The sequence below is a fragment of the Lathamus discolor genome, chromosome 21 (genome assembly GCF_037157495.1).
Source record: "Lathamus discolor isolate bLatDis1 chromosome 21, bLatDis1.hap1, whole genome shotgun sequence".
In the NCBI taxonomy this organism is placed as follows: domain Eukaryota; kingdom Metazoa; phylum Chordata; class Aves; order Psittaciformes; family Psittacidae; genus Lathamus; species Lathamus discolor.
The window spans coordinates 2,224,006-2,237,409 of record NC_088904.1 but is presented as its reverse complement, the minus strand read 5'-3'; the positions used below and the strand labels follow the sequence as shown (position 1 = coordinate 2,237,409).

The window sequence follows — 13,404 nt, the reverse complement described above, 5'->3', positions numbered from 1 at the left end:
GGACTGGAAAGTGAGAACTGCCTTGTACCCAGCCTGGAGTACAAATGCAGCATGGGCAGGTAACGCAAGGTAGTTAAATTGCTTAATACTAGTTTGCTTTTGTGACCTTTTCTTCAGAGGCAGTACGAGCACTGCCATCAGGTACCAGAGGTAAGAAGAAAGTGCTCTGAAGTTAGACATTTATCTGTGCAAGGTGTTAAAACCTCAGCGGTGTGCTTACACAGCCGCAGTTGTGACATAGTACATGTGCCCAGACTAATTGCAGCAGGGCCAAGGTCAGCAGCGTACAGGGCTCCTGATTAGTGCAGCACCATGAGGCTGTAGTTACTATGGCTGTGGGTTGCCTTGTGAAGCAGAACTGGAAAGAGGAACAAAGGCAACCAAAAGCCACGCAGTGTCCCGGGTCTGAGCAGCGTCTCCTTGCTAAAGGTGGGACGCTGCCCAGCTCGTGCTGGGTGAAACAGGAGGCATTCAGACACAGAGCTGCATGCTGTGCCGGCGCTGTGCAGCGTGCGAGGTTATACAGGCAGATTTCCTTGGATCTTGAAACCCTCTTTCTGGTCCCTTTTGCCAAAGCCTCTGGCAGTGCCTGGGGTGACTGTTCTGGGCCTCCCGTGCCTGTCAGATCACACCTCCCTCCATCTGCCCTGCATTCGCCATGCAGCGATGCTCTGACGAGGACAGCGATGCTCTGACGAGGACACCGCTGCCAGATCACCTCCATCCTGCAGCTCAGATCCTCCCTCACCCATGAGTCCCTGTGCTGTTTGTGACTACACCTTGGTCTAAACTGCAGAGCTCATCACATTTACAGGTCATGTCTTTGTGCTCTCCCAGAGGCAGTCTGGAGGATGAATCTCAGCCCATGATGTTGCTTAGAGCATGGTGCTGTGGCAGCATCAAGCTGCGGATTGCAGCCTGTCCCCTCCCCAGTCCCTGTCCAGTCCCAAAGGTCACGCTGCCCCATGGGCCCCTCTTGCTGTCAGAGCACTTTTTTAGGCTCCCTGCGTCCGGAACGGTTGGCGTCAGGCTGTTGATGTTACTCAACACTTCACCACGCTGCTGAGATAGTAAGTACATAATCCTCACAACACCCCTTCAAGAGGGTGAAACACTTATCTCCTCTTAGCAGTCGGAGGCATAGAGAGTAAAGGCTGGTGTTTTCAACAAGCCGCTGATTTTGACCAAGTGCCTTGCTCCGGTTAGCAATGGAGCAGGTTTCACATGCCCCATGTGCATGACTCCAGATCAGTGTATTTGTTTTATGCAGGAAAAAGATTAAGGTATCACAGTCATAAGCTGTAATTATCTTGGTGGGAAATAGCAGCCCAGCGTTGAAGGCCTCTTCAAGCCAGCAGAGATGTAATGAGATTCAGATGTAACGGGTACACTCAGGCTGCAGGATTTAACAGTGCAGGGAACGGCAGCTGAACATGCTTTGAGCAAAAAGAAGTTTTCTGCTTGTACCTTGGTTTAATTCTAGTGACTGACAGATGAGACATTCCCCATTTCATAGAACATCAGGGTGAGGCTGATCCCCCTCTTCCCGATTCACATGTAAACCAATGGACCCTTGGAGGATGTAGTGATGTTGCCATAATGCCAGGGCAGCCTGAAGCCGTGCAATCCCATAGTGCTTTCCACAGCCATCCGTTAGGAACTGTGTCTGGACTGCAGCTGGGGCTCCTCTTTGCTCTGGTGAGAAGACTGAAGCGAACATCTGCTTCCTTTTCGTCCTTTAAATGAGTAAATGAGTAAATGTAAATGAGAGGCAGTGGTGAGGATACAAGGAGAGAACAAAATCCCCCCCCGTCCAACTTTCACCTTCCCTCTCTTCTTTTTGTTCAGCTTGCCCCTCTGTGTCCCCTGTGCCCTTCCTGTTCCTGTACCAGCCCTGTCCCTATAGATGTGTGCTCCCTTTCCACCAGAACCAGGCAGCGAGGTACATCTCTCCGCACCCCATTCCCTCCTGCTTCCCAGCTTTCTCCCTTGCCCTCTCCTCGGAGGTTTATGGTCCAAGTGTGCTCAGTCCCACACGGCCACGGGCAGGTTTTCCTGGAGAAAGGCTTTTTATAGCATCTCTTCCGCAGCAGTTTGACAGCGCTCTGGGAACACCAGGCTGCTTATCACCAGTGCAGACCCTCCTGATACGGTGGGTGCAGTACTGTGCGTTTCAGGCCAAGATCTATTAATACAGCATGAAGTGGCTGAGGGGTCACAGGGCACGTGGTGGCTTTTCTGAACAGAAGGAAGGAAGGAAGGCCAAAGAGTGCTGCCCGTGCTGTTGGGAGCTCCTATAATACAGGGAGCATGACCAAGGGAGGGATGAGCAAATGAGGGAATTAGGGAACATCTGTGATGCTGGGTGGGGTGCATGGGGTTAGGGAGTAAAAGATCCTAATATCCTAGCACCTAATCTAATCTTTTACATGTTTCGAGGAGGGGAAGGAGCTGGCTGTAACACTGGATGAGGACACTGGCTTCTTCCTTATGTTGAAAGTCTCTCTTCATTATCGTTTCTGTTTGTGGCATCCCCACTTTAAAGAATCACTTCCTAAAACATTCCTGTGATGCAGGGAACTGCTTTTTGATCTTTCTTCCTCTGCCTCAGTTTCCATCCCTGAGAGGATGCACAGTGATACTACAGCAAAAGCAGGGTCTCACACCCAACCTCATCCCTCAGGCTTTAATCTCCTGGCTGTACCCGTGGGTCAGGAGCAGGGGCTGCAGCCCTGTCGCAAGCCCTTCGTAGCCACTGCATGCACAGACCTCCTTCCCATTCACTGTTTTGCAAGACCGCAGAGAGGGAAGAAGGCAACCGAGACGCTTCCGAGAGCAAATATTTCCAAGCCTGAGGTCATTGCTTAGATGCAGTCACTCTTGTTTGCCCGGCTGCATCACACGCGAGGCGCTGAGATGCAGGAGAAGCTGGAGCACAGGAAGTTAAAAGACTAATAATTATTTCTGGCTTGTGGAGGCAAGGGAGAGGTGCCAGAAGTGCTTATGGTTTGGAAGGATGGGAGCTAACCCCTAAACCCAGCTGGTGGGAAGGACTGTCCCATTACCAGTGGCCAAGGAAACCGCTCTGTCAGGCTCCCACCTTGGAAAACACACTAGGGGAAAAGGAAACTTTCCAGTGCTGCCATGTGGTAAGAGTGTAGTTTGGAGTCCAAGTTTGTGATGGCTGGGAAGGCTTTGAAGATGGGTGCTGTGTGGAGCCAGGCGAAATGCAGCCACCCTGTAGCAGCCTGGCCTCTCCTGTTTGCTTAGGAAAGAGCTACAAATAGGATGCGGAAAGCACAGTAAGGATCTTCCAGAGTGAAAAGAGGACAAATCCTCTCCTGCTGCATGAGCAAACCTCCAGTGATAGGGGTTCAGGAGAACACACTGTGATTAGAGGAGCTACCCTGCCCAGTGCATGATTTAAGGCATCTTCTGATGAAGCCCATGGTCCTGAGGGCTGTCAGAGACATCTAGACCTCCGCTCAGCTCCGATCTGGCAGTCCCTGTGACATTTTGCTTGGAAAATGAGAAATTTCTGTCAAGTGCCAATTTCTTTGACAGCCAAAAGTGTTGCTTTAGCTTGTGAGCGCAGGCAGACGTTTTCAACATTGACCTTGTCAGAGCACATTTCCTAAGTGGAACGAGACGGGCTCAAATACTCAAGTGCCCCAAGAGAAGGTGCTAAGCCAGGCTGATACAATAAAGAACACCATGCTGGTGAGCTGGGCAGGGAGGATGGTGTCATAGAGACCTGGCTGGGGAGTCAGGATGTCTGAGTTCTTTTCTCACTGCCTTTTCAGCTGGGGAATTCTGGTTGCCCTCTTTCTTACTTTGGTGGCAAGGTTGGCATTGCAAGGACATTGCCTTTGTGCCTCTTGGGAGGATGCCCAGTACCTAATGCCCTAATCTAGCTGTGATTGGGAAGGCTGGTACGATGCTGTTATGCAGGTTATCAAGCAGAGATAGCAGGTCCCCATGGCAGCTGTAGATGTTCTGAAGAACACCACCCTTCCTTAGCAAGACTGTCTTCTCCTGAGCTGAGGCGCTGGCACAGGGTGCCCAGAGAAGCTGTGGCTGCCCCATCCCTGGCAGTGCTCAAGGCCAGGTTGGACACAGGGGCTTGGAGCAAGCTGCTCCAGTGGAAGGGGTCCCTGCCCGTGGCAGGGGTTGGAGCTGGAGGAGCTTTAAGCTCCCTTCCATCGTAAACCATTCTGGGATTCTATGACCCCCTGTGTCAGGACTCTGTCCCACTGCTTTGTGGTGCCTGCGGCTCAGTTGTGCTGCAGTCACTGTTTTACTCTGCCTCCCTCTGCAGATTGTCATTCCTGCTCTGTTTGCTTTCCCTCCCCAGAGGAGTTCCTCTCCAGCCTGGATCACTATGAAATTGCTTTCCCCATCCAAGTGGACCAAAACGGGGACTTCCTCACCTTTGACGTGAGAAGCCAGTTGAAGCAACGTCCTCGGCGCAGCCTGGGCTCCCTGCCCTACGAGCCATCTGAGCAGCAGGTCTTCTACAAAGTCTCTGCCCACCGAACCCAGTTCCTCCTCAACCTGACCCTTCACTCCAACCTGCTGGCTGAGCATTTCACTGTGGAATACTGGAAGCGAGATGGTGTGGACTGGCAGCATGATTTCCACGAGGACTGCCACTATGCAGGGCACTTGCAGGATCAGTACCTGAACTCAAAGGTCGCCATCAGCAACTGCAATGGACTGGTGAGTCTGGATTTTGCCCGGTCAAGGGCACTGGTAACAACTACAGATGCCCATAAAGCAGAGCTGATGGTAGCCTCTTTGGTCGCTGCTATTGAAGTGCAAACCTGGTTTGGGTTCCATGGTGGTGGGAAAGGCATGGGGTTGGTGTCAAGCTAGAATATGGCATCAAAAGTGAAGAAGGCCACATCCCTTCATTACATCTGTAGGAGTTCCTGATCTGTGTTTCGTTTGTATTCCAGTTTCAACCAAAGTCAGTGGGCATTTTTCCATTTGTTTTCACTGGAATGTCTTAACATCATTTAATTTGCATGTCTTAACAGCAAGGACTGGACATCATGGTCTTAAATGTCATCAAGAAAACTTAATAGTAGACGTAAGTGGTAGGGATAGCTGAGCTATAGTTTGCTTAGAGTATGTGGCTCCTACATCGTGGGAGATCTTTAAGAATAGGTCAGATGAATGCCTCTCAGAAACACTCCAGGTATGAGCAATTCCAGCACTGGGAATACACTAAGGACTTCCATCCTTATTTTTCTGTGATTTTTCTGGCTCCCAAAGCACATTTCATGACCTGCCAGATGGAGGGATGGAGCAAACATACCCTTTCAGTGAATCCCAAGGATGATGGCTCCCTTGGAGGGGTAACATGTACAAAAAGACTCTGTAGGCCAGATTCATATTTATGCTACAGCCCCACCTCATAGCAGTATTCTGGCAGTGTGGAAGAGCTTCCAAATGGGAATGAATTCACGTTTGATTTATTGCTAAATCACAGTGCCAGAACAGTGCTCTGGGTTATTAACAGAAATGAGAATCTGACTCATTATATCATAGAGTCTAATGTTTCTATCTCACAGCCAAAAGTCAGAGCTGCATAAACTCTTGGTTCCCTGGTTAGCCCTTTGTTCAGATATGGAAACTCCGAAGTCCCAGACAATTCACTGGTGTTCACAACAGCACTGAAGGGGGAGCTGGGTGCTGCTGGCTCAGAAGGGATCTTGGCATTAGCAGCAATTCCAGGGCAAGCAATGGCCCAGCAGCACTTGTGCTGGGATAATTCAGTCCACAGGCTGTGTTTAGCTCTGGACGGGGCTTGGAGCAAGCTGCTCTAGTGGAAGGGGTCCCTGCCCGTGGCAGGGGTTGGAACTGAATGAGATTTAAGGTTCCTTCCAACCCAAACCACTTTGGGATTCTATCTCCCATGGAGGGTGCACCATGCTGTGCTGAGCAGGGGGAAAGTCACCCAGGTTTAAGCTGTTGGAAGCAAAGTGGTCCATTTTCCAAAACACACATTGCTGTGAGCAGCCAGCAGGGCCGCTTTAGGACAGAAATGCCACTTTCTTACCTCTTACGTCAGAGCTCATCAAAGGACAATTCAAAGGGTTTTCAACCCTTTGTGTCCATGCTTTCACCTGATAAGCCCCCTGAAGGTCAGTATGAACACTGAAGCTTGGAGCAAGCCACATGGCCTCGCTGCTGAGGCTAATGTTGAGCTGCTTGCGTGTATGTACGAGGACATAGAAGAGCTGAATTGCAGTATGTGGCCATGCTTTTGACTGTGGTCATAAGCTAACAGCACAAACCATCCTTGCTCTGCAGATGACCTGGGTGAATCATAGACAGGATATCCAGTTTAGCTCCCCCACAAACCACAGGGATCTCTCCAAGGGCTTCTCGCCGCCCCCTTTCAACAGGCTTGTGTCACGTCCAGCGCCTGGACCTCAGAGCTTGGTCTTTGGGGTCAGTGATGGGGCAGTTTTCAGACTGCTGCGATGGCCGAGCTTCGCTGCTGAAGGATGCGATGCCAGCACTGGAGCCTCCTGCCTCTTGCGCTCTGCAGATGCTCTGGGTTTAAGCGCAAGCGGCCCTTTCCTAGCAGGACCTGGGTCTGGGGCAGGGCGTGCTCTCCCCTCCCGCTGCTCTGCCCCAAGGCGGTGGTGACCTCCTTCTCCCCATCCCACAAAGCCGGCAGCCAGCTGGCTTCTCCGGCCGACACTCGGCTTTCCGCCACAGCCCTCGCCAGGCTAACCTCACAGTACCTCACTTGTGCTGGAGGAGGTGGAGCCCAGCCAAGAGCAACAGAGCCCGGTGCAGGAGGAAATCCCCCGGCACTCTGGAGATGGGGACTTCGCTGTGCGCACACTGCCCCGATTCAGCTTCCATGGCAGGGAGGGACAGGAGGAGAGACCTATGGCAGTGGCAGCATCCACGCCGGAGGGGCTCTCCCGCATGAGCACCCAGCAATGATGCTGTTACGCAGGTGGTGTCTTCCATGCAGCAATGTCAAGATGTCTTAGAGACCTGCTTCCCCACTTGCTGTCCTGGCAGACAGGCCTCCTGTCCCCCTTGCATAGAGGGGAGATGGAAAAGTGCTGTGACATCTAAAGGACAACACTGGTGCAGAGCTGATGGCAGGACATGGGTGTTGCTGCACCTAGAGCTATGCTTGTGCACAGGCAATGTGGGTCTCAGACTTCTGGGATACTGCTTGAGCGATGTCAGGCGTGTTTCTGTGCCTCGGTTGCTGGTTGGTGAAGTTCAGCTGGTAGCACACCCACTTTCTTGGAGTTAGGCGAGGTTCAGCGCCAGGAGTTCTTACAGCAATGGAGCTTCTACTTGTACCCTGTTGGGCTGCCAAAAACTCTTCAGGTTGCTCAGACTTTTTAGGTAGAAGGAAAACTTGCCACAGGGATGGGACCAGCTGCAGAGGAGAGATTCTGCAAGCACCTGGTGGGGTTGGCTGCTCATCCCGCTGGGATGCCCAGTCACCACTGTGGGTCCATTCGCAGAGAGCAAAGTCTGGCCTCACAGCTGAGATTCATTCGGTCGAATACTAAAATCAGGGAGAATAAGAAACAAATAAGGGGGCAAAACCAAGGTCATCTGCCTGACGTGGTGTGAAAAGGGCAGTGCCTACAGGGCAACAAACCAGGTTTCACGCTGCAGAGGAAGATTGTGACTTATGCGGGTTGCCTCACCCGCTAAACAGACTTCAGGTTTTCCAGGTTCAGTGTTTCTCAGCAGCCTCTGAGCATCTACACTCCTCTGCAGCGCTGTGCCTGAGTTTTCCAGCTGGTGGTAATGATCCTGAGCTGCTTCCAAGGCTCTTTGGTGAGGTTGAACAGTACAGAAGGGAGATCCCACTGCTGTGTTGTGCTGTTACATGAAGGTATTTGGGATCCCACAGACAGCTCTTGATTGGACTGAGGGGGTGGAATAGGAAACAACTCATTCATAATATTGCAAGGAAGGGCTCTGATTTCCAGACGACTTCAGTGAACAAAGGTGTCCCAAGGCATCCACGACCATCTGGCTCCGTTTCCTCTGGTCCGTAGGTTCACGTAGTTCAGTGTTCGTGCGTAAATGAAGGATTCCATCACATTCTCCAAAGTAATTGTCAGTCCCCAGAAGCTCAGTGGTTAATCAACAGAAAGCTCCTTCCAAGAAGCAATGTCTCACCCAGTTCTCTCTCTGCCTCTTTCATTGCCTTTTGTCTCTTTCCTTCTGCAGCATGGGGTGATCGTCGCAGATGAGGAGGAGTATTTCATTGAGCCATTGAGCCCGGGAGCCAACGTCAGCACAGGGAGTGAGGGCAAGGGCAGCCCCCATGTCGTGTACAAGCGGTCGTCTCTCCAGTACCCACACATGGATGCAGCCTGTGGCGTGCTAGGTACCCAGCAACACATCCTCAATCCATCCCAGTGCAGTCCTGGTAGAGCAGGCTTTGAAGGTCCACACTATGGCAAAGAACCGAATTTATGTCCTGCATTCAAGAAGTTTTCTCTATTTGCTTTTAGTCGCATTAAGCATTTCTGGTGGCCTGGTCTTTGGTAAGCTCTTGTGCTCTCTTCTTCACAGCAGGGCTTTTAAATTTGTAAATAGAGCATGGAATAGAAGAGAAAAAACTGCCTGTTATTGTTCTTAAGAAAAATCCTTCCAGATTTGGCCAATTGACAAGGTATTGAGAAATCTTAGCTTCCACATGCTCAGCAGAGACTTGTCTTAGGGTTTTTGTCTCTGAAGACTGTGTCCACGTTGAGATAACATCTGCTGCGGTTAGAGACCAGGCGGAAAGATGCCTTGTAAGGTGGGATGTGGGAGCTGGTTAGTCACAGTGGGCTCTGGGGGACGTTTATAGTGGATGGCAATTGCACATTTACCCCCTTTCTATGCTTACAGGCCCATGAATTCCTAAAGGACTCCAGTATCTGAAGGGGGCCTATAGGGATGCTGGGGAGGGACTCTTTGTCAGGGACTGTAGTGACAGGACAAGGGGTAACAGGTTCAAACTTAAGCAGGGGAAGTTTAGATTGGATCTAAGGAGGAAATTCTTTCCTGTGAGGGTGCTGAGGCACTGGAATGGGTTGCCCAGGGAGGTTGTGAGTGCTCCATCGCTGGCAGTGTTCAAGGCCAGGTTGGATGAAGCCTTGGGTGGGATGGTTTAGTGTGAGGTGTCCCTGCCCATGGCAGGGGGGTTGGAACCAGATGATCTTAAGGTCCTTTCCAACCCTAACTATTCTATGATTCTATGACTCACCCGGGTCTGCCCTGGCCTCTCCCTATTGCTTGTGTCCTTCTCATCCTTGCTAGCAGCGTCCCAGAGCTTGGCTGAATTTGCCAGCCCTTATGAATATGCAGTGTTTCTCCATCTACCCAAAATGTTGCACGCACACAGGATGCTGCTCCCTCAGTTTACAGAGGCTTCCCCTGGCTCTGTAAGGATGAGAGGAGATGCCATCCCTGCAGAGGGGCCAGCTCGCATGTTATGGATTAGCGTTTGTGGATGCAGGAGCAAAGCTGTTCCCAGTTGCTTCTGGAGGTTTTGGGTCACTTCAGGATGTTTATCCAGTGACACTCACCTTAATGGGGAGTCACTGCTGGAAAGGCTGGAACGTGTGGAGACATCAGGGCACTGCCAGACTGCTCTGAGCAGGCTCTGAGTGACCCCAGACCTGGGGGACAACCTGTGCTTCCCTGGCCCCTCTCCTCCTGTCCCAGCTCCCAAAGTCACAATGGACAAAGTGCCAGCAGGCTCCCCTTCTGCTGACTCTTCGCCACATTCCACGGCTTCCAGACAAAAGTTAGCCTGTTCCTGATTGCTTTTTGGAAAGCAAAGGCCGTGCAGTGAGAGCCATGGGCCAAATACGGTTCAGAGCAACCACAATGCAACTGGCCCCGTCAAAGCTGCGTCGTTGCATTGCCCTGAAGGCTGGACCTGTCCTGACCTGCCCAGCATAGCTGGCCCCTGAGCACCCTGTGAGCTCCCTCTAAGCAGCCGTAGGGGCTGGAGCTGGTAGGTTGTGGGGCTGCCTGTGATCTGCCCATCTTCCTGGGATTGCTGGATGATTGATGTTCCAGCATCAGAGCAGAGGAGGGGGATTCAGCTGGCTCTCCTGATGGAGCAGGAGAATGGTTGTAATCTCCCGGTCAGCTCTCCTGCCCTGTGCCAGTCTCCAGGCCATGGGTTTGGAGCTGATGGCCCTGCTGGGAGCATCCCTAGGGTCAGGTCGGTGGCACTTGAAGCCTGGAGCACAGTCCTACAAACCTGATGCTGCTGCTTTGGAGGCTGCAGCCATTTCTGTGGAGGAAGAGCCAAGTCCTAAATTCAAGCCCTGGCAGGAAAAGGAAAGAGGAAATGATCTGCAATGGCTTTACTTACAGATTATGTCTGTGTAGTTTCTAAACCTACACTGCTCTTGCCTGCGACAGAGGGGAGAGCAGGGCCTTGTAGCATGCACTGAAGTGCATGAGGCTGCTGCAGAAGGATGGGTGCACACCTCTGCATGCAGTGCCTGAGCAGGAGGGCAAGTAGGATGCAGGCAGGAGGCAGGTAGGATGCAGGGAAGATGCTGGCAGGATGCAGGCAGGGCAGGAGCACAGCCCTGGGCTGCAGTAGGAAGACATCAGCAGATCCAGCCGATGGCAGTGGGGGCATTTGCTGGGTTCACACATGCATAAAGAGCCTTGCAAGGACCTTTCCTTCCCTGAAACCAAGCTTGTGCTGTGCACTGCTCACCTCTGTGCGCTACTGAATTGCTGCCGGAGGGCAACAGAACCATCTCCTCCCCTTTCCAGATGAGAAGCCCTGGAAAGGGAGGCACTGGTGGCTGCGGACGCTGAAGCCCTCCCCACTGAAGCCCTCGGGCAACCACAGCCAGCGCGGCCAACTGCCCCTGAAGAGATCGGTCAGCACGGAGCGCTACGTGGAGACCCTGGTGGTGGCTGACAAGATGATGGTGGGGTACCACGGGCGGCGGGACATCGAGCAGTACATCCTGGCCATCATGAATATTGTAAGTGTTATAACCACATCATGAACCTTGGTGGGGGGGACGCACCCAGCAGCAGAGAGCAAGCAGGAACAGCTCCTGTTCATCACCCTGGATGTCTGGGTTTGGCAGAGAGCTCAAGGAGCCAAGTGGGATGGGAACGCGTTGGGGGACTCAGATCTGTTTCATTATGGCAGTGGCTTCTCCCCACTTGCAGAGCAAGATGTTTGGGTCAAAAAGTGATTCTCTGGAGCCTGCAAGGACTCCCTGTTGCATAGGGGAGCACTGTAGGAGAGGTAAACTCTGGCCTGTCTGACCATGCTACAGATCTGGACTGGGAGAACAAAGCCCTGTCTTTGAACTGCATCTCTCATCTCCAATTAGCATTGCAAATAGGGCCAGGCAAGCTGAGAAACACATGGGAAAGCATAAGGACAGTGAGCTCTCACGCTTGGGGGCTGAGCAGTGTGAGGGGTAGGGAGAAATACCCTCGTTCTTCCATAGCACAGTGCCCGTGTCTCTGGGTTACTGCAGAGGAGCTTCCTCTGCAGCATCAGATCTGGGTCATTGCTGGAGGCAGGATACCAGGCTGGATGCATAGAGAGCCTGAATTGGCCGTGCTGAATCCTCCTGTGAGGTGAGATAGGTTTGGAAGTTATCCATCACGCTGCTGAAAGCCCCTCTGTGCTGGTTCTTTGTCCTGTCCTCTGCAGGCTCTCTTTTCATGGTTGGCTCTGTTTGCATTTCTAAAGCAGATGCCAGATTTTCAGACAATGCTGTCTGTAACTGTTTCATCTGCTGTGAAACACCCATCGTGTGGTGGCAGATTTCTGAGAGATGCTGGGTCATTCCCTGCCCGTGGGCAGTCACCAAAGCTTCATCCTGTGGCTGGGTAATGCCAGGACCGTGGGGCTTCCCCACCTGAGCTCCAGGCCAGGAGAAGCTGCTGTGGGATGTTGGCTTCGCTACTTGAATCACACAGAAGGAAACACCGAGGTCTGAACGTGGTTTGGGAGGCTCTGCAGTCCAAGTGGTAACGTGGTGTCCCATACCTGTTTCTGCTTTCTAAACCACTTGTGTTCAGACCCCGTGCTGATGAAGCCGCCCTGGTTCTCTCCGTGCCACCTCACCAGGGAGCTCATTTTTAAGACTCGTCTTTTCTTGTTTCTTGGAGGTCAGGTTGCCAAACTTTTCCAGGACTCGAGTCTGGGCAATATTGTCAATATCCTGGTGACCCGGCTGATTCTCCTCACTGAGGATCAGGTAAGGTGGGCTTTGCCAAGCCACTTCTGTCGTGCACCTGCACTTCCTTTGTGGGTCTGTGTGTTCCCTGGGATGTCAGCCCTGTGCCGTCTGCTGGGTGCACCCCAGAGAAGCCCAGACTGGTTTGGGTTGGAAGGGACCTTGAAGCTCATCCAGTTCCAATCCCCTGCTGTGGGCCAACACCTTCTACTAGAGCAGCTTGCTCCAAGACCCTGTCCAATCTGGCCTCTCAATCCTCTCAATAGCAGCTGGGGACTGGGTCCAGGCCATGGGCTAAGAGCACCTTTAGAACTCTGAGCACTGTTTCTATGCCAAGGTGGTTTTAAGGAGGTTTAAGTAGCTTTAATCCTCCCAAAGTCTTGCTTTCCCATTGTCTCCATGAAAAGGTGGAGGCATCTGAATGGGTGTCAGTGCTCTGCTGGCATGGGAATAGGCAGTGCTTTTGCATCAGAGCTTTCCTGGGAACACACTGTCATATTGCTTCCATTCCAGCCCACACTAGAGATTAACCACCATGCTGGGAAATCCTTGGACAGCTTCTGCAAGTGGCAGAAATCCATCGTGAACAGGAATGGCAATGGGAATGCTATCCCCGAGAATGGCATAGCCAACCATGACACCGCAGTGCTGATCACCAGGTAAGGCTGAGCACGGCCCTGGCAGTGCTGTCATCAAGGGGGGTGTCCTTTATCCCTGTCCCAGGTGGTTCATCCAAAGCTTCCTTCCCATGCAATCCCCCACAGGCTGCTTGGCCGCTGCTGTCCCTCAGCCCTGTTGTCCCTTCCAGCAATGCAGCTTATTGCAGTTCAGATCATTCTCATCCTCCAGTGTCTTCTCTCAGTCTTTGTTGTGCTCTCAAGGACCTTAGTTTGCAGCCATGGGGATTTGTGTACCCAAGTGAATGGCATCACGTGTACAACACTGTTGGGCATGCATGCGAGCCACCCTGGAATCATGGAGCATTAGGCATCCTACTGAAATGGAAAGCCCCATCTGCTCTGCTGTGTAAGATGGAAAAGAGGATACAAATGGGATCTGAGCATCATGACAGTGACAGAGGGCTTCCAGCCAGTATGGCATTTGGCTCACCTCATTTTAGGTGCCTGTGTATAGGGCTGAACTCTCTTCTTGGTAGCTGATAGACATCCTTGAA

The 13,404-nt window shown here is 52.1% G+C and overlaps 1 protein-coding gene across 2 annotated transcripts in view; it reads left to right on the top strand.

Annotated features, from left to right (window-relative positions):
* The window catches only part of ADAMTS10 (ADAM metallopeptidase with thrombospondin type 1 motif 10), a 67,641-nt gene that overhangs the window by 29,137 nt on the left and 25,100 nt on the right, over window positions 1–13,404 (top strand). For both annotated transcript variants that reach the window (XM_065658779.1, XM_065658778.1), the window contains exons 5-9: window positions 4,355–4,719; window positions 8,230–8,389; window positions 10,795–11,012; window positions 12,168–12,251; window positions 12,744–12,889. In XM_065658779.1, the coding sequence (XP_065514851.1) occupies window positions 4,355–4,719; window positions 8,230–8,389; window positions 10,795–11,012; window positions 12,168–12,251; window positions 12,744–12,889 (973 nt within the window). The remainder of the gene's footprint in view (window positions 1–4,354; window positions 4,720–8,229; window positions 8,390–10,794; window positions 11,013–12,167; window positions 12,252–12,743; window positions 12,890–13,404) is intronic.